We start from the raw sequence: 20,850 nt of genomic DNA, 5'->3' as shown, positions 1-20,850 counted from the left end.
ATAAAAATCATAAATTATTGAAGGCTTAATACAAAAGAAATAATACTGATCTAGGGTGATGTCGTTACCTGCAATTCGGAAATATGTTAAGTACACAAAAATAGTTACTTGATTTGAATACCAGTGCATGGACTGAATCTCATTTTGTTCTTTGAAACTATAATTTTTAGCAAAGTCAACAACTGACACAACAACATCTTCTGGAAAGCTTTGTATACATTCCTTATATTGTTCTGCTTGCCATCTATACACAAAATTATGCATTATGTATTTCTTAAGATGGTCTTTGAACATGACTGAGAGATCCTGGCATGATATTTCCTTATGCGACAAGACTTTCGTTTTCTTCTTCTGACCGTCACGCGCAATTCCTACTTCTAGGTCCTTAAAAATCTTCACCACAATCTTTTTAGCAATAAATGCAGCCTCTGCAACACAAAAATCTAACTTATTCGGGCCACACCTTTTACATTGACCACTCAAGCAGGCAAGGGCATGGAAGGTGGACGTATCTGATTTTGGACATAGTATAGAGTCCAATAAGGCTGTTACACTCTTGATAGGGTTTTTTGGTGCCTTGCATCCACCATTGTCTTTGCATATGTTGCATTGACATTGGCAAGCTTTTCCATGCAGACCGAATATAGAACTTCGCATGTGATTTATGGCATCCTTTAGGAAAGACATTTGAACATGTGAAACGCAACAGCAAGTATATCGATCTCTCAATTTCCGCACAAAATATGGCTTCATGTACTCAAATGCACGCTACCTTATTACAATTTCAGGGTATTGTTCTTTGAAGTTGAGAAAGAGCTCCACCTACAATGAAAAACATATATGGTTAAAGAACATTAAGAAAACTGCAGGTTTTTATTATCTTTGAAGAAAACTGCTACATTACTATAAACTAGTATTTTTATTTCAAACCAGTATGTTTTTTCACTTAATTGGTTAGGCAAACCAGTACATATGTACACATGTCCTTGGTACGTACCAGTGGTATATAAGTGTCAACCAGTTCAAATGTTCTTACTACTGATGTAAACCAGTCTTTTCATTTAAAACCGGTATGTTATTTACCTAACTAGTACATGTGAGCACTTAACCACGATGTATACCAGTGAGAAATAAGTGCTAAAAAAAATGAACACATGTCCTTGGTACGTACCAGTGGTATATAAGTTCAAATGTTCTTACTGCTGGCGTAAACCAATCTTTTCATTAAAAACCGGTATGTTATTTACCTAAGCAGTACATGTGAGTACTTAACCACGATGTATACCAGTGAGAAATAAGTGTTAAAAAAAATGAACACGTGTCCTTGGTACGTACCAGTGGTATATAAGTGTCAACCAGTTCAAATGTTCTTACTGATGATGTAAACCAATCTTTTCATTTAAAACTGGTATATTATTTACCTAACCAGTACATGTGAGCACTTAACCACTATGTATACCAGTGAAAAATAAGTGTTAATTTTTTTTTTACTGGATATGTAAACAAGTATTTTCCTTTCAATCTGATATGTCTTTTACCTATCTGACATGACAAACAGTACATGTGAACACTCGACCAGTACATGTGAACACTTAACCACGATGTATACTAGTGAGAAATAAGTGTTAAAAGTTTTTCTTTGGTTATGTAAACCAGTTTTTTACCTAACTGGCATGACAAACAGTACATGTGAACACTCGACCAAGATGTTTACTGGCATAAAATGTGTAGACGGTTTTAAATCTATTTACTGGTTATGTAAACCGGTATTGTAATATCAAACCGCTATTAGTTTTTATATAACTGGTTATGTAGTATGTCTACTACATACCACATATACACTTAACCGAGCTGTAAACTATTGTGAAAATGTGTTAACCAGTTGAAATTAATTTACTCGTTATATAACCGGTCTTTTCATTTCAAACCGGTATTAGTAAGTGCATAATTGGTCGGGTTAACTAGTACATCTTTCACATACCACATATATACACTTGACAAAGTTCTATACTAGTGGGAAAAAAGTGTTAACCAGCTAAAATTAATCTACTGGCTATGTAAACCATTTTTTTCATTTAAAATCGGTATTAGTTATTACACAACTGGTTAGGTTAACCTAGCACAAAGAACCTAGCACAAACCTGCATACTGAATTCGCTACTAGTGCTGACTCGGACTTGTCAATATTGGGGAGCAACTACCATGTGGAAGAGATGAGGCAAGGCTGCGAAGCAAGGAAGGGCATACTATGAACGCTATGCAGGCAGGAGCAGACTCGCAGAGTATACCACATATATACACTTGACCAAGTTCTATACTAGTGGGAAAAAAGTGTTAACCAGCTAAAATTAATCTACTGGCTATGTAAACCATTTTTTTCATTTAAAATCGGTATTAGTTATTACATAACTGGTTAGGTTAACCTAGCACAGAGAACCTAGCACAAACCTGCATACTGAATTCGCTACTAGTGCTGACTCGGACTTGTCAATATTGGGGAGCAACTACCATGTGGAAGAGATGAGGCAAGGCTGTGAAGCAAGGAAGGGCATACTATGAACGCTATGCAGGCAGGAGCAGACTCGCAGAGTATGATAGATAGGAAATTTGGGGTTTTTAATTTTAGTCCCGTTTGTTTATACATATCATACGCGTGTGAAAGTATGCGTATGCAAACGTATGTTTCAGCAAACATACGCGTATGATAAGAAGTATGTTTCCATTTATATTCTCCTTCACATCCAATATTTATCTACTCTTAATCTAGGACCAAATACAGATTCCCCTTTTTTCCATTTATAACTTCCTTCATATCCGATTTCATATCCACTCTTATCAACCCAATTATACTGAATATAGGTCATGAATGCAAATATTAGAAAACAAAAATGGATATAGTGAAGCAAGTCATTACCTGAGATTGTTCAAGAAGATGCACAGGATGTTTGACATATGAATTTCTTCCAATACGCTTTCTGCACACATCCTTCTTATTGGGTGAAACACGAGTGTTAGACATCCAAAAAGAGAAGATCAACTCTTTCTCATCAGGTGTTATCAAACCACGATCCATGGGCTGTCGAGCACACAAAGAGATTGGCAAATTTCCATCACCTACTGACCTCAACCGATTCTTTGCAACTATGAAGTTCCTCTTGTGAAAATTTAGCAATTTAGATGCAGCTGAAACATTCACTTTTGAGGTAGATGTACACTCAACATTCATAAGCATTGTGGTGATGAACCTTTTAAGAAAGAGCTCCTGTCCACTCTTGGGTAATTTGATTGCATCTATTGTGTTGCGTATGGCTTCAACGAAGGTTGTTTGTGCCCTGGGAATTTCAAGGTCTCCAAGAGAAGGATGATTGACAAACTTGCACAAAATATCTGAGCGTGATGCAACATCGAGGGCCTTTGTACGCCGATTGAAGAGCATAACAAGGTCATTGCAAAGTCTTTGACGCTTTGCATCATCAGCACCATTTTGATCATTATCTTCCTCAAGTGCTACCTAGTCAAGCTTGTTCTTAGCACACTTCTCTCTCTTTCTCCTAGCATGATATTCCTTGACCGCATCAACAGCATACCTAGCACACAGTTCACAGTGAGGCTGAGAGCAGTCACATACAGTGTGAGATTCTTGCTCCATGCTAGAGAGGGAGAGATTGAGCGAGGTGATGGGCCTACAGAGAGCAAGAGTAGTATATGACAGTAATAGATGTGTGATAGGCCTACAAAGTAAAACAGCAATCTGTGCTCCTACACAGAGAGTTAGAGAGAGACAGGAAAACGAGAGAGCGGGAAGACAAAGAGCTGGCTAACGTGGATAGTTAAGAGCTACAGAGCCGTCTTCTATATTTGAAAAAGAGGTGTGGAAATAGTAATGGTGTAAAGAGCTAGCTGATGTGCATAGTTAAGAGATACAGAGCCGTCTTCTATATTTAACAAAAAGGTGTGGAAATTCTATATTTAATTAAAAATTTGTTCAAAAGAATATATCGAATTGAACTAATATAGATGGTTTTATGTACCGGTTATAAAACCTCTGTCCGGGACAAGGTTTTTGGTCCACGTATTCATGCATCCACCCCCTACGATGCTAATGTCACCATCGATAGATAACGCTCATATTTTCATCATTCAAAGTAGAAAAGGGGGATTGTCCTCTAGGTGGTTCATAAACTGCCATACTCAGAGGAAAGTAGAAAATAACAATGTAGAGGTATCTGCCTGTCTCTGTCCTCAATCTCACCCACATGTACCTAGCGTGCTCATCCCTGCGGGCTATATTTATCAGCGGGCTATATGTAGCAATGGTTACAACTCCTCCCTGAATAAAACTTCCACTCCCCCTGAGCCCCATCCTTTGTGCTTTGATCGAGTCTCCTGTCTGCAGGTTGTCTCCCATCTGTATCTGTTGACATGTAGCATAGATTGCCAAGGGACCTGATGTGTCTTAGAGTAGAAGATGATGTCCCTTGCAGTGAAACTATCCTTAAAAGCACCCACATCGAGGTGTATAGATCCATTACAATTCCAAGTAGTAACATTGAGTGTGGTCCCATAGGTCTCGCACCATCATGCGGAGTGCCTCTCCACAATAACCACTTGTCCTTCTCTATAGAAGGTCAATTTTCCTTTCTCTTGGGCTATCCTTATCTCAAGCATGACTTCTTGCATATGAGGAAGCTGTGAGAGTGTAAGGTCTTACCCAAGGAATATCCCCATCTTCTTTAGTGTAGGATGCTTCTTCAAGAAATCGTCTTTGCTTCCATGGAAAGGAACCGAAGGATCAATGCTCTCTCCTTTGAAGTCTCCCATTTCCTTCTCTCTTCTTCCCCAATCTCCATGCCTTTGTGTGAGTGTCCTCACTACCCATCAAGTTAGAAGTTCTTTGACTTCCCCCTCCACATCATCACAATCTTTTAGACCGGTCACTCATACATATAAAGCTCTACCCTTCCTCCTTTGCTCTTCCTCTAGGGTCATGTCGATGATTGTGGGAGTGGGGATGCTTGTTGGTTTTCTTTCTTTTGCTTTCTTGGCGACTTCTATCCATTTCTTGGCCTCAACCACCTTCTTCTATGTTTTCGTGATTACATCTACCCACGATGACGTCTTTGCCTCATGTTGCTTCTCTTCTTCTTTGATCTTCCGCCCTTGTTCTTTGATGACTTTGAGTTCTTCTATCATCAAGGGTTGGATTTCTCCTTCTTCTCCCCGCTCTAATTTCTGCAACCTCTCGCTTGAGGGCTGAGACTTCCTCCTGGAGCGCTTGGACTTTGTCCTGAAAGTCTTCTTTATCCTTTTTCCATATCTTCCCCTCGTTGAAGACCATTTAAATGAGGTTGGCCTTTTTTTTCCACCATCATCCTATCTCCATTTTCCACTCTTTCATCTCTTTATCCACCTGTATTATCCTCTTGTTTGTGACCATGAATGTTGCCTTCGTTACCGTCAAGGGAGACTTGCACACGGGTGAGCTACTCTTGGTCTCCATTTTCGAAAGACGCGCTATCTCCCCAAAACACCTTCATCCCAAGCGGGCTGACTGTTTGGTTGGCTGGATAGCGGACAGTCGATGCAAACAGCAATGGACAACAAGCTGAATTGTGTTCTTCGTGGTGAGAGAGAGAGAGAGAGAGAGAGAGAGAGAGAGAGAGAGAGAGAGAGAGAGAGAGAGAGAGAGAGAGAGAGAGAGAGATGTGGATGGTAACGCAATGTTACCTAACCTACAACTATTGTATAGAGAAACTGGTACAATGCTCCAATGCAGAAGTCCACCAACAAATGTGGGTATTCCAAGAAGAATTCTGGGTCCAATCAAATTTCTTCATGTGTCCCCTGATCTCAAAATTGTGTGAGGAACTATCTCTACCCTTTGTGAACCATGCTTCCATTGATGAGGCAAGATTTGCTCCAGCTTGATGACTTCTACTTTGTCTAAAACTTTTGAATGTTGTCTGTTGGGCATTTCTTCAAGGAGTTCACCAATTTATGGTTTCAACTAAAGACATTATGCATCGTCCATGATGGAGGAAGCCTTTGTTGAAATGAAACTTCATTGATGATAGGAAAGGGAATGAAGCTATAGAAAGACAATTTTGGGGATCTTTTACCTACTTTGCCAATCTTTTCTTCGTAGTCTGGAGATACACACAATCCCTTGCTTTGTAATTTAATTCCCTATGGGATTTGTTAGTTTGGCGAGTGTAGGCCTCTTGAGCTTTGGCAATTTTGTCTTTGATTGAATCACAATTTTCAAATAAGACTCAACCACACAATTGACCTCAATGGATGAAGAAAAACTTTTCCCAAAAGCTGCTTCATATGGAGTTTGTCTGATACTCGATGAATAGTTATCATTCACAGCTGCTTGTACTAATGGCAAATGATTTTTCCATCGTCCTTGATAGTGAAGCACATAGTGTTCTTGCTAAGATGTGAGGGTCCAACAAAAGGATCAAGATATCTTGAAAAGGGCGTCAGGAATAGTTACGGGTTGAGGAAGTCTTGCGGATTTATGATAAGGACTCTTGACCTTCTGACACATCTGACACTTTTGGACATAGTCATATACATCTTTCCTCAATTTAGGCTAAAAGAATGACCTCTCAAGCTTCTCCAAGGTACTCTTAATACCATGATGACTACCAACAAGTGAGTCATGAGAATCATGAAGGAGTGTCACCCGTTGTCCTGCTGTGATGCAAGGTCGAAGAGTTAGGATACTTTGCTTTCTTACTATCCAAATCCATGCCCTAAGTCTCCAAGATTTTGGCTGGTTGGATGGTCTCTACTATGTTGGACTTTGGCCTAAGAGCATCTGCAACTTTGTTGTGCTTGCCGAGCACATACTCTTATCATGCCACCGATTGTCGAAATATGTGGCTCCATCTGGCTTGACGAACGCTCTAATCAGTGCTAGGCATGGTTTGATGTTGTTTGATGGCTTGGTGATCTCTTTTAACTATGAACTCTCTACCATACAGAAAGTGCTTCCATTTCTTGAGAGCCAAAATGATTGCGAACCTCCTTGTCAATAAACTAATTAGTGGCGTTGGGCACTATCCAATTTCTTGCTGAAAAAGTCCATGGGTCTTGAATCTTGATGTAGTATTATACTTATCGCTATGTTATTAGCATTGGTAATGACCTCAAAAGGCTCTTAGACAATCTTCAAAATTGGGGCTTCTGATGCTAGCTTCTAGAGCACATAGAAAGCCTCAAGATACTTTCCCGTAACTGTCACTTTTTGGTGCTTTGTCTTGCATCTCGTGAGTAAGTCTGTAGGTGGTGCTACTATTTTTGGAAAATTCTGCATGTGCCCGTCGCTCGCCTGTCATAGCCCTAACAAAGAACACAAAAGAGCAATTTTGATGTGCAGAGTGGGAGATTTCCCTAGATAAAATGGCTTTAATCTAATTGATATCCAATTTGATGTCATTATTATTGATGATGAGACAAAGGTATGAACCCTCTTGTACCCGAAAGGTGCTCTTCTTGGAGTTGGTGTAGAATCGCCTTTCCTTGAGAATATGAAGAACCTTCTCCACATCCAACAAAGCTGCTCATATGTTGCTGAAAAGACCAAGACAGCATCTAAGAATATGAAGACACACTTCCCAATAAGCACCACAAATGCTTGGGACATGGTTTGTAGAATGACCATGGAGATCGTGTGAGGCCAAAGGCGTTTTTTTCTAAAAGCTCGTTTTGGAAGGTCAGCTTCAAAAATCCAAATTTGGTGGTAGCCACTCTTTAAGTCGATCTTGAATAAGAACTTTGCACCATCTAATTTCTCCAAAATGTACTCAATGTGGGGCATGGGGAATGTGTTCTTGATTGTCAACTTGTTTAATACTCTATGGTCAACACATAGTGAGGCTTATTTTTCCTTCTTCAATTTGAAGAGGACGAGTGCTCTGAATGGTGAGGATAATGGAAGAATAAATTTAGCCTGTAGGTGGTCTATGAAATGTGTCTCCAACTCCCCTTCTAATGCCTTTGATAAGTGGTAGGGAAATTGGCTGGGTGGTGTTGCACTAGGAATAAGCTGACTGGGAAAGGTGCTTTCAAATCTGATTGAATTGGGGTGGTGTCAAATCCATGTATTGAGCATATCTCTTTGCTGTTTGAAGATGCGAAATGTGTCGAAGAAACCCGAACATCCAATTTTGCACATTCATCTCCCTTCAGAATGCCTCCTTTTTCTTGCAGATATGAGATGATTGGGATACCCAATGTACTCATGTCACAAGTGAGTGCTTGGGGTAGCCACACCTTTGGTGATGAAGAAGGTGCTTGACTTGGTATCTATTAATGGGATGTGAGTAGCAAACTACGGATTCCCAAAAAGCATGTCACAACTATGTGGAGCTGGGGCTGATGCGACTGCAAAAGTGGAGGCTTTTTGTTGTTCCTTCCATTTTGTGCATTCTTTCTTTCGATGCCCGCACTCAAAGCAGCCATGTAGGCCTTTTTCTCTTTTGGTGAAAGGTACATTGATTACTCCCGCTTGTGGTTTCTTGTCGGGAGTCATCTTTGACTTGCTGGGAAGGTTTGGCTTCACAATTTTGTTGGTTTGACTCTTCCCATTTGGTTGTTGTGAGGAAGTGCCACTTATTGGTTGTTTTGGCTTACCATTGTTAAGCTCCAATTCCTTGTTCTATGCTAATGCCAAAGCTTCCGTTGCTAGTTTGAGGTTTTTGACATCGTACTTGATTGAGACATCCAATTCTCAACTAAAGTCTCGTAGCTTTTCTCTATCTGTAGATTCTATTTGTTGAGCCACAATTGAGTAGCTTGTTGGAGTAACTCAATACGGTCATATCTCTCTGCTTGAGATTGACAAACTCATCCTCCAAGATACGTTGGGGAGGGAGAAACCGTTGCTTGACGAAAATTTGCATTTCTTTGTCATGGATGAAAAATCTTAGGAGGAGGGAGATGTAAACTGCCAAGCTAACAATGTAGCCCACTGGAAGGTGTTGAGAGTAAAAACAAGCATGCATATGCTTGGGCATGCACCTCCAATAATGTAATTTCTTTCTAAAGTGTGTTTGATCTTGCTTTGATATTGGTGGATGTAGTGATTGGCCTCCAGAATTTAAATTCTGGCAGATTGACACGCTCCTTTTTCACATTCTCCTTGGTCTTTGGATTAGTCATGAATGGTAGGTTGATCATGAGATTAAATAGCTTTTATGTAGACTATTGGACTGCTTCTCATGGAGGGAAGGTGTTCGTTTGGCCTTCCAAGATACTATCGGATCATGCATCAATATCCTTGCATATGCATTTTCATATTGCTAGAGCCCCTAGACGGATGTTGTATTCCAAGTTCAATCATTCGGGATGTTTCATTGGGGGCAAACATTATAGATGATTTGGTCAAATGCCTCTTGATCTGTAAACAAATGAACAAAACTTGAAATAGAGAGACAGAGAGAAGAGGAGAGTCGACACGAAGCGGTGAAGTTCTACTTCCAAATGCACTAGCCATAAAGACTGGCTCCCTCTTTTGTATTTTTTATTATCGCTTCACAAGAGTACAATGTCCGAGGGTCCTCTCTCTTGCAGTGCTCCCAAGCTAATCTGCTAAAGGTTTAGGGTAAAGGGGCCAATAAAAAACCACCCCCCAAAGACAGGACAATGACACCCCCAATAATAAGACAAAGTTGGACCCACTTTGTGTAATTGAAAAGGATGCTCAACGTTCATTTTATTTTAAATGATACCTTTGATTAGGCAATGGGTGACTTTAAGCTTTGTTGGCACCCATGTCTTTCTTTTGGGGTTGGTGTGTCTTCTTTTTCACACCCATTTTTGTTACACGGAAATGCACAAATGGAATTGTAACTTTTGGTTCCAATCGTCAAAAAAGTTGAGATCAAAATTTTCGAAAAGCTCTCGAGGAGGCGAATCAAATGAGCTACTGACTGGTTATAATTGAGCTCGAAGACTGGAGATCTAGGCTCCCTCCGTTAGGTGGCCTTATATTGGCCCCTTTACCCTCGGCACCACGATCAGGTTCTACAAGTTAGGACATGCCATGTCACATAGGACCCTACCTTGAGATTGGCATCGTGCATTAGTGTGTCCGATGGCTTATATCGTGAGGTAAGCACCTTGATGAGGGGATATCTTTTCCAGGGGGAGAGAGACTTGCATGACAGGACGGCTTGCATTCTTCATAAACTATAGGAGTTTCCTCAAGATGCATTTTAGGGAGAGATAAGAGTGTGAGATACTAGAGCTACTCTCACACACTTACACATGGAGAAATCTGAGTTTGTCTATCATGCTTGGATTTCATCATGGATAGCCAAAATTGATCGAATGAACAAAGATTTTTGTTGCGTATCGGGAGTGGACGATCTGGGATCGGAAAATGTAGTAGAAGTCATGGTGACTTATGCTTGCCATACTTTACTTTGTGGAAAACCATGCAATCCTATTATCATGGGAAAAACTGGTCACATCCAACTTGAGTGAGGCTAGTAGAAGTAGGCATCAACCGCCTTCAATGTCACCTCAATGCCCCTATGCCCCATGGGTGGGCAATGTCTTTCTACCGACACCTTTTGCCGAAGTGCCAATGTAACACACAACTTGTTTCTCCTCATGAGAAACCCATCCTTGAGAGTAAAACCTGGATCTCTATCACGCTCTCAAAGTTTGGGTTAGTAGCATATCGATCCCTCGTATGAACTTCTTGCCCTCATATGAAAATGAAAATTTTCCCATCGTATTAGCTTATTGGAAGGCTTGAGCAATTTTCCTTGAAGATTGTTTGAAAAATTGCTTGAGAAACTCTTAATTGATCTTTTTCTAAAGAAGACAAATTTGATTCTCTTTCACTTGGAGACTTTTCACCGGCAACAACCAAGTGAAAAGAAAGAGTTAATTTTGTTACTTCGCCCTTATGTTTAACATCAATTACCATATCCTTTCCTCTACTAGTGATGTGAAGCTGTTTATTAAAGATTTTGATCACAACTTTGTTTTTGTAGTGCCATGGTATCCCCTGGAGGACATCACAACCTTCCAAGGACATTATGTGAAAGTCCTCTCGTCCAACATATCCATGAATATCAAAACATTTTTCATGTCAAGGGAGCAACTTCAACCTCATGGCCAGATGATGCCAATGATGCATCCATATATGGTCCGTCTCTTGAGCCTTTACTTTTATGTGGAAGCCAACTCTGATGATATGAAGTTTCTTTGGCCCCCATTGAAGAAAATGAGCGCCGCTTGATCTCACACTTTCCCTCAAACTATGCATAGGACTCATCTGCTAGACTTTCCAATTTGATTTCTTATTCTATGGCTTCTCATGAGCCGTGGAAATCTCCTTCTTTCCTCTATCGCCCGAAGTACGACAACGTGCTGACACATGTCTTGCCTTATCACAAATGAAGCACTTGACTTCCTTGTATCATTGTGTCAAAGGTGAAACAAAAAAGGTTGAACTTGTCTGCAACTGTGAGAAAACCTCCTCTCCGTATCGGGCAACCAATAGATCTTGTATCTATCACGGTGGATCCTTGTCGTCAAGCTCCTAGCGTGTATCCCCTACCGAATGGGCACGAGAACTCACTGCACGCAATGCCACACTGAGAGGGTGTGCACAAGGATGAGGGAGCGCTAGCTGTAGGAAGAGGGATTGCTAAGGGAGAAAATACCGGGGAGAGAGAGAGAGAGAGAGAGGTGACAGAAAACGCTCGAGAGAGAATGTGGGGCACACACAAAATGCTAGCAACAACAAAACGCTAGAGAGAGAGTGTGTGTGTCCAAGTGCGGATCTCTACACTGATACACATATGTCGGCACATAAGCTAAGTTGATCTTCCCTGTTGAGAGTTTCTCTGACATGGTGATAATGCACCTCAATGTACTTTGTGCGAGCATGAAAAACTGGGCTACTTGTAACTGCCAATGTGCTCCGGCTGTCAATGTAGATGATGTTGGTTGTGTCTTGTCCAACACCCAAATCAACCATAAGGCGTCCGAGTCATAAATTGATAAGGAGTGTTTGATTGGAGCATGTGAGATTGTGGAAATGGATTGCTTGCCTCTTCTTATAATGATCACAAGTTGTTCAACTCTTGATATTTTTATATTTAATTGGATTGCATACATCAAGTTCTTGAATCCAAAATTCAAGCATATTGCAGGGAAACATAATCCAGTTGTAAACAAGGAAGATACGGTGGATGAGATTGATGATGTAGGAACAAAGTTATACACCATATTTCATACTAAGGATAACCATATATGCTGTGTAAGTTCACTCCAATGGTTTGAAGAGGATATGTCATTAGGAAGAGGATGGGGTCTAGGAGGGCCTCTTTATTTGCCATGAGATTATGGAGGTGATTAACATTTGGACGAATACATACATGCCATGTGTGCAAGAATGGTGGGTGTGTAAGGGTGGTCAAAGGATGCACTTTTTCTCCCAAAAAGCGGGAGGAAAAATTTATGGTTTTCGGCCTTCCGTAACTCCTACACATGATCTCCGATTTGAGCAGAGATTATAGATCTAGAATCTACGCGCCGCTCTTTCCACAGATATGTTACATGACATACTTTTGCCACTAGATTTTCAATTTCATTTTGGGGGGAAAATTTGAATTCAAATGAACTAGCCGTTTTAATTGTTTGAATTCAAAAGTTGTCATTTGATTGCTTTCTTAATACTAAAGGTTTGACTCCATTAAACTGCCAAATAAAGAGGCCCTCCTAGACTCCATTCTCTTCCTTATGTATGAAAGAGAGTGGTTACTCATAGGTTAGTATTTGAGTACCTTGAAAAAGCAAGATGATTGGACCAAACAAGAATTTAAGAGGATTCACATCCATCTTGGTACTAGGGATCCAGTTTGATACTATGCATTTTATAGAAAAGTAGGAAATTGGGTACTATGCCATGTGCCTGCATAGTACCATAGTACCGCATAAGAAGAGTAATTGATTGAAGGTAGCAAAATGAACATTAAACCTAATTAGCTTGGCATAAACAATCCTTGTAAGAGAGAGAGAGAGAGAGAGAGAGAGAGAGAGAGAGAGAGAGAGAAATTTGACAACAGTTCAGGACTGGATTTACCGGTCCCCCCTCCAAAAGGCTTTTGTATTATAGATTCTCCCATGTAGAGAGACTTGGTACAATACAAGATTGATGTTCCTTGATACCTCATTGGTGCAATGAATATGGAAAGCTTCATGCACCAAGATTATTCCCTTAACTATCTTACCAAAGCATTACCTTATCCCAGGCCTTAGTCCCAAGACGTCAAACACCTTCAAAGGTGGAGAGATCTAGCAGGAAATGAGGGTAGGGAAGAGGAATAAGAAGTAACATACAAGAAAGAAGTAGTGTACTCTCATACCATTACTCATAGAGCTTAGCTTAGCATAGTAGCATAGTAATGAAGATAAAGAAGATGTCTAGCATAGCATTGAAGCATGGCTCTTGGTTGTATTTGCATTCCCTAGCCAAGACTTGTTGGTGTAGGCTCTCAACTTCTCAAGCTTGGAGAAGGTGATGGAGTTCTTGCACAACACACCATGAGCATGAGAGTGTGTGTGAGTGTGAGAGAGAGGGTATATGGTCAAGCTACCCCCCTCCTTGCTTGGGTCTACCCCCTCTTCTAGCTCAAGCTTGCAAATGATTGGAACTCCTCAAGCATGGCCCATCACAAGCTTTGTGCATAAAAAGCAACAAGGGTACCCCTTTGAGAGAGAGGACTTGAATAATGCCTGAAAATTTAATTGAGTAAACTAAATTCTCATTGGACTCCTTTAGATGTCAACCAATAGGCTTTAGGCACCTTATGAGGGCAACATGGGGAGGAGTTTGACATGTGTCCTTGTTGCCTCTTTGGACTTGTCTTTCCTTGAGTGAGAGTGTGTGTATTTTCTCTCTTGCCTCTACTTGTAGGGATCGCTCCCCCTTGTGTAGGGATCCATGTTGACTTTGGAACACCTTACCCCTCAAGCACCTTAGTCATGAAACCCCTCAAGCACCTTAGTCATAAAACATGACAAGCACCTTAATGATCAAGCATGACAAGCACCTCAAGCACCTTACTCAAAAAGCACAATAAGCACCTCAAGAACCTTAGTCAACAAGCACGACAAGCACCTCAAGCTTGGGCTGGGTCCCCACCTCAATCTCAGCCCTAGCTTGCCTAAGGTTGTAGGTCTAAGGAATTTTAGCACTAACCTTTTTAGGTCTTTTATGAAGCTAACCCTAAGGCCTTTAAGCTCCATTAGCTGGCATTTCTCTTTGCTTAGACCATCTCCCATTTGGATCTCGTGCTGAGATAAATCTAAAAGCACATGTCTATATTATAACTCTTGTTCCATTTTATTTTCCCACATTAAATGATCCATTTAATATGATAAAAGAATTTGGGTTAGTTAGATATAAGATTTTATGACATTATCTCTCTCTTGGAATCGTAGTCGTCCTTGACTATGAGGTAGAGAAGATAAAGCCTTCGTCATTAGTCTATGTTTCTTAGCGGATAGAGGATCCCTTTTTACCCTACAACATCATTTTAAAATGTATGATTAATCCATTTGGGAGACTTATCTGCCTTGCCGCAAGAATGTCTGCTCTTGAGTCCATATCATACTCCCAAAGTAGAGTGACAAATTCTACTTGGTGTTTGAGAGACATCGTCATCACAAACATGATTCTAAGCATGCATACTACTTAAATTTTTGCACAATAAAAAGAGTATTCTTATAAGAAAAAAAAATTCATTTAAAAGGTATTTATATTTGCTTACTCTAATGTAGCATTGTAAGCATTGACAAGGTTCATACTATCCTTAATTTGTGTTCCTTGCATCCATCTAGTATCTTCAAAATGATAATTTTTGAACTTAATAAGATATCGTCGGATAATCTTACCATGTCTTAGTATCTTGTCTTCATGTCGAAGAATCGATACGGGTTGAAGCACCTCTTCTTAATCTTCGATCTCAGGCGGGTCCTCAATGAATGGTTCTTGTGGTGGCTTCCCTTTGTAAGGCTTAGCTAGGCTCACATGAAAAGCATTGTGAATGAGCCAACGGTTGGGAAACTTGAGTTGATAGGCCATCTCATTGATTGGTTTTAGGATTTGAAAAGAACCATAGTATCTTTTTGCTAGTTTAGCATGATACTTTCGATGGCCTGTAGGATTTTTGCTCGTAGTTTGCCTCAATCGAGTCTTGGAAAATCTGAGTAGGACCCGATCATTTTCCTTCAAAGATAAGGCCCTTCTCTGCTTGTTAGCAGCGGCCTTTTGCCTTTGTTGCGAGATAGATATAGTCTCCTTAATCTTTTGGAAAGATTCTTGTAGGTCTCGGCTATTCTCATCGACAACGAAGATCTTCCCATGTACCTTAAGTAGCAAGGGATTTTTTGGTCTTCCTTCAATGATTTCAAAAGGTGCCTCCCCCTTAGTAGTATGGACAATGTTGTTGTACGTATACTCTACAAGAGGTAGGTACTTTTTCCATTGTGAACGTTGATCTACTTCGGTAACATAGGCCTCAAGTAGATCTAAAATTGTAAGGTTAGCTATTTCACTTTGGCCATCCGTTTGTGGGTGATAGGCCGAAGAGAAATTGAGCCTAGTACCTAGATTCTTAAAGAGACCCTTCCAAACTTACTGGTCATTGGAGGATCTCTATCCAACACTATTGATGTTGGCAAACCATGGTGTCTAAAAATTTGGGATATGACGAGGGTTGTCATTAGGTGTGCCTTAATAGTCTTTTTGACATGTATAAAATGTGCTTGTTTGCTAAACCTGTCTATTATTGTCCATAATCTCGTATTCCGATGGCTGGACCTAGGCAATCCAAAGATAAAATCCATGGATATGCTCTCCCATGGTGAGTTAGGAATTGGCAGAGGTTGGAGCAATCTAGGTTGCTTCCCCCTCTCATACTTTGTCTTTTGGCATACCACACATTTTATAAGATAAAAACGTCAGAAAGCGTGCAAAACGACTCCAAGTATAGAGAGACAAAAAGAACAGTGGGACGTTGAATATCCTTAAAGTACGTAGGGATACATGGGGCGGTTGAGGGGTGATTTAGGTAGAGAAGATGGGACACCAAACGCGTTTCGCTCATACTGAGCTCATCAGTGGTGTGAGTTTTCATATACAGGTGAAGGAGGTGAATGGGGATTTATATAGGGGCAGCTTGAGGTGGATTTTTGGGGGAAAAAGGGAGTTAATGGTAGTGTACAAGTGTACATAGGGAAGAGTTAGGGTGGTGTACAAGTGTACATAGGAAAGAGTTAGGGTGGAAGAGTTAGGGACAAGTGAGTTAATGGTAGTGTACAAAAGTACAAAGTGAAAGAGTTACGGTAGACATGTTGTACCCAATAGAGTTATGTTTTTTGAAGATGATGGTGATGTGATACCCAAGCTAGTGAGGAGATAGAGGGTGAAAAGAAAGGTCCAGATTTAGGGGAACATAAAAGGATTTTAATATCCATTTTATATTTTTCATGAAGCTAGTAGACCAAAGAAAATTTTATGGGGCTAGCAAACCAAAGGTGTATTGGTAGGTGGAGTTGGCTTATGATTTAACAAGGGGTGCAGAAAGAGGTAGGTAAGGTATTGGTGGGGTTTAATTAGCTAAGGTGAGTTCCCTAGATAAGGGAGACAGAAGTGGTGATGAGAGGGGGGGGGGGGGGGGGGGGGGGGGGGGGGGGGGGAAGAAGAACGTAAAGAGCGCCCGAGGGGGGACAAAATGGGTAGGTGTGAACAAGATAAGGGATAAAGTAGAACGGTAGGTGTGCACAAGGTAAGGGATAAAGTAGAAGGGAGGGGCCTAAAAAACGGGGTCCCCTATTTTAAAGGGTAGGGGTATCGAAGCAAAACAGAAATTTCCAAATATATATTTTTGTCAAAGATGTGTGGCAAGCCAAAAGGGGAACCTGTAGCCCATTCAAAGAGTTATGTAAGTCTTCCCAGGTGGTGCAGAGTATGTACAAGCATGCTATGGAGGCTGGGCCCAGAGGTCCAACAGATGGTGGGTCTAGGTAGAACCATGAGTGAGGGGTTGTATTGGCAAGCCGGAGCGATAGGGTTGCTGATACAAAGGGATGTTGATAGCCTTCTGGTGGAGGGAGTGAAAGGTAACTTGAAGGTTATGGGGGGTGGTTTTTTAAGTCGAAGAGTGGGCTCCATGAGGGAGGTGCGATTTTGATAGGTGACTTTTTTGAACACATAAAGAAGAAGTCCTGGTGGATATCCTTTTGTCCTAAGACGTTGATAGAAGAGATTTTGGATAGCAATAAAACCTTCCAAGGAGCTTTCTCTAATGATAAATCTTTTGAGTTCTACAATAATGAAAGCCACTTTTAAGTGCGTAGGGTGCCACGAGATCCATGGGATGTAAATATAGGCATTTAAGGGTTTTTGGTGGCAGTGAGAGTATAAAAGGCTTGATGAGGAAAACTTTGCTCCTTTAAAAAATCCTATGTCGAGGATAGTGGCATGGTTGGGAGAGATGTGGCTAGAGATTTTTATGTGATCTTGAAGTGGTTTTCCATAATCATTCAGACAAGAGGTGAGGGAGGCCTTAGAGCCAATCCATAGTCCAAAGGCATTATCTACATAACTCTTGAAGTAGAGAAGGTTAGTACTATTCAAAAGGGAATAAGAGGCTTCCAAATGGCATAAGAAGAGGCATGCATATACTACGGCAAAATTGGAGCCCATACCGGTGCCTTTGACTTGTTTCCAAAACCTACCTTTGAAGGTAATGTAGTGGTGTGACAAGATGAGCGCCGCAAGAGAGAGGATAAAGTGGGTTTTGAGAGGGTCAAAGTGGGTAGAAAGGGAGGATTTGAGCGCCGCAAGGCCATGCTTGATTGGGATACTAGGGTAGAGGGCCTCTACATCAAAGGTGAAGAGTAGGGTATTGGGTGGGAGGGGGAGATTGTTAAGGTCCTGGATGAGGGTGAGCGAGTTTTTAAGATTTTGTTTAAAGGTGAGGAGGATAGGAAAGAGTTGTAAGTGAAGCCAAGTGGAAGCTTTTTCAAAGATATAGCCTTTATAGGAGCAAATAGGCCGTGAGACAAGGGAGGGTTTGTGCAGTTTAGGGATGAAATAGATGGGGCAGGCTTTAAGTTGCTTGTCAAGGGGCGAGAGGATGAAGTTACGATCCAAAGTAGGTAACGTCAGAAATTGGCTGGTAATGGAGGAGAGGAGGGAAGCAATAAAGGGAAAGGGGATGGAGAGGCAAGGCTCGTAAGTGGAGGTATCATTGAGGTGAGTGAGAGCGTTGCTTTCGTACCAATCCAAAGGTAGTATGGCCAAGCCTAGGTTTTTGTCGGCAGGTTTTATGACAATGGAAGGATCCAATTTGAGGCTATTTAAGGCTTGAATGACAAAACGGGGAGTTTTAGAGGGTGGGAAGAAATTAGAGTTTAAAATAAGGTTTAGGTTAAAATGGTTAGTGAGTAAGATTTGGTTGAGAGCTGGGTTTTGCAAGGGCGGCTTCCAAAGGGGGTTTCGTATTTTGAAAGGAGAGGGTGGTAGAGTTGGATGATTCTTGAAGAAAAACTTTATTTTGAATTCTCTGGCCATTTTGGTATGAGCGTTAAGAAGAGAAGCGGGTGAAGGGTTTGAAGGGGGAGAGATGTATTTTAAACCTAAAGCTAAGCATCGATTTTCACGGAGGGAGAGAGTTTTAGGTGAAAGGTGATGTACTTTAAAGTTGGAAATGCCAAGCTCCAAAGAGCGGGTTTTAAGCTTACCAAAAAGGAGAAGTTTGTAGTGTTGAGGATTTACAAGGGGTAGCCAATACTTCCTTCTCAAACGTCCTTTGCGGGTTGGGAGCTCGAGGTAATCTTTGTCAAGTGGTGATGCAGCGGCGGTGTTGGTGATCCAAAGATTCACCCATGTAGTGGGGTGCTTGCGCCCTAATCCGTCCTCCCTCTTCCTTTTCCCGAGTGCTTTGCATTGTAGTGGGGGGTGCTCTTTTGAAAAAAAGTTTTCTTGTGGGAAGAGGAAGTGAGAGGAGAGATATTGGGGTGGGAAATGGTAGGGTGCGGGGGGCTAATAGGTTTAAGAGGGTAGACTGGATTAGAAGGTACATTGCAATGGTAGGTGTAGTGGGGTTTTTTTACATAGGGAGGAGATGCTTGGTGGGGAGGTTCTAAAGTTCGTTTGTTGGTTGGGCCTTGAGATGGTTTAGGAGCTATAGATTGAGGTTCCAATGGAGAAGGTTGAGGGTAGGTAGAGGGTCTAGGGGATTGGAATGGTTTTTTGGAAGGGGGGTTGAAGGTTCTTTGTGTGGGATGGAAGGGTTTTTTGGGAGGGGGATAGGGTTTACATGGGGAAGAGGAGGGGGGGAAATGCGGTTTAGTGTGACTTGCATTTAAGTGCCCCTTGGTGTTACTTGAACCTAAGTGATCCGCCACCACTTGCTCCACGAGTTCTTTTATAGTTTGTTCTTTGGAAAGGGAAAAGACCTCCTCTTCCAATGCATTGATAGATCTTTTGCGTGCAAGTATGGCGTCTTCTTCCTTGGTAGAGGTTAGATGGGCATTCAAGATGTAGGTTTGGATTTCAAAGAGGAAGAGGTTGAGAGAGGTGGTTTTCCATTCTTTAAGCTTAAGACTCCAATCATGTTTTGACAATAGTGGAATGGAAATCAAGAGAAGCCTATTGTTAAGATCATTGAGGCGTTCTTCAACAAGTGCATGGTAGCCATCAAGATAAGATTGGAGGTTTTTTATGAGTAGAGTTTGTGCTTGGATGAGAGCTTGTGTGGAATCAAGTTGGAAATGTATAGTGAGTGAGGTGAGCTTGGTATTGAGAAGAGCTTGGGTTTGTGAATCATCAATGGTAAGCTTGGGAGGTTTGATACAAAGGCTATTGGGAGCTTTTTGGTTACGGAGTAACTCATTGAGATGTGCCAAGAAACTTTTAGCTCTTTTTAATTTACCGTGTAGCTTCTTGAATTCTAAAATAGAATTAGAGAGAATCACCTCAAAATCCACCGGCTTCTTGAGTTGTGGTAATGATGCCAAATTGGTGGAGGGGTAGATTGAAGAGGAAACCTTTGGCTTTTCGAAAACAAGAGGTGCGTCGATGGTGGAGGATAAAGCTATATTAAAACGGTTGTGGGTTAGGTCATTTTTGGCAAGCACCGAGGAGAAGTCAAAAGAATCTTCGGGGAGTTTTTTCAATTCCTCTGTGATATGCTCATAATGATTCAAAGCATGCGGGTTGTCCGGTACTGCGACGATGTTACCGGTGGGTGTGTGCGTTGGAGGCACAAGACTAGACGAGGTTTCCGCCAAAAGAACCGTGGTGGCCGAGACAAAACCGGGGAGGGAGGGTGTGGGGGGTGCCGCCAAACCGGTCAAAGCCGAATCCAAAGTGAGGGTTGCCGGTGGTAATTGCGGAGTATTAAGGTTATCCATGGTAGGGTAAGTGATAAAATGTGTTGTCGATGAGGTGGGTTAGGTTAATAAGTGTGGGCCCAAGTGGAAAAGGGTGTAAAGTGTTGCGTGCAGTAGACCAAACTATACAATGCAAGCTTACCCAAAATCAAGCTAAGACCAAACAATACAATGCAAGTTTACCCAAAATCAAGCTAAGTCCTCCTGCAAAGGTAGAGGAATTGAAGCTCTATTGGAGTAGGGTGACTTTTAGGTGAGAGGGGAATAGATCCATTTGAGATATGGTGCAAGGTTAGCCATGTAAAGTGTAAGGTTTGCCATAGCCGAGGGAGAACTTTGTTGAATGGATTCTCGAAGTAAGAGGTCGAGAGGAGAGCTTTGTTGGAGGGCTTTTCGAAGTGTGTTGCAAAAGGG

General features: G+C 41.3%; 1 protein-coding gene across 1 annotated transcript in view; it reads right to left on the bottom strand.

Moving 5' to 3' along the window:
• The window catches only part of LOC147456284 (uncharacterized), a 32,522-nt gene extending 12,065 nt beyond the window's left edge, over positions 1–20,457 (bottom strand). Inside the window, exon 1 of the mRNA XM_086513831.1 lies at positions 19,428–20,457. Coding sequence (XP_086369957.1) covers positions 19,428–20,457 — 1,030 coding nt within the window. The remainder of the gene's footprint in view (positions 1–19,427) is intronic.
• Between the last annotated feature and the right edge of the window lie 393 nt (positions 20,458–20,850).

This window comes from Adiantum capillus-veneris, chromosome 6 (assembly GCF_014529385.1).
Source record: "Adiantum capillus-veneris isolate H3 chromosome 6, ASM1452938v2, whole genome shotgun sequence".
Classification (NCBI taxonomy): domain Eukaryota; kingdom Viridiplantae; phylum Streptophyta; class Polypodiopsida; order Polypodiales; family Pteridaceae; genus Adiantum; species Adiantum capillus-veneris.
Note: the sequence above shows the minus strand (reverse complement) of the source record. Positions and strands in the feature narration are given on the sequence as shown.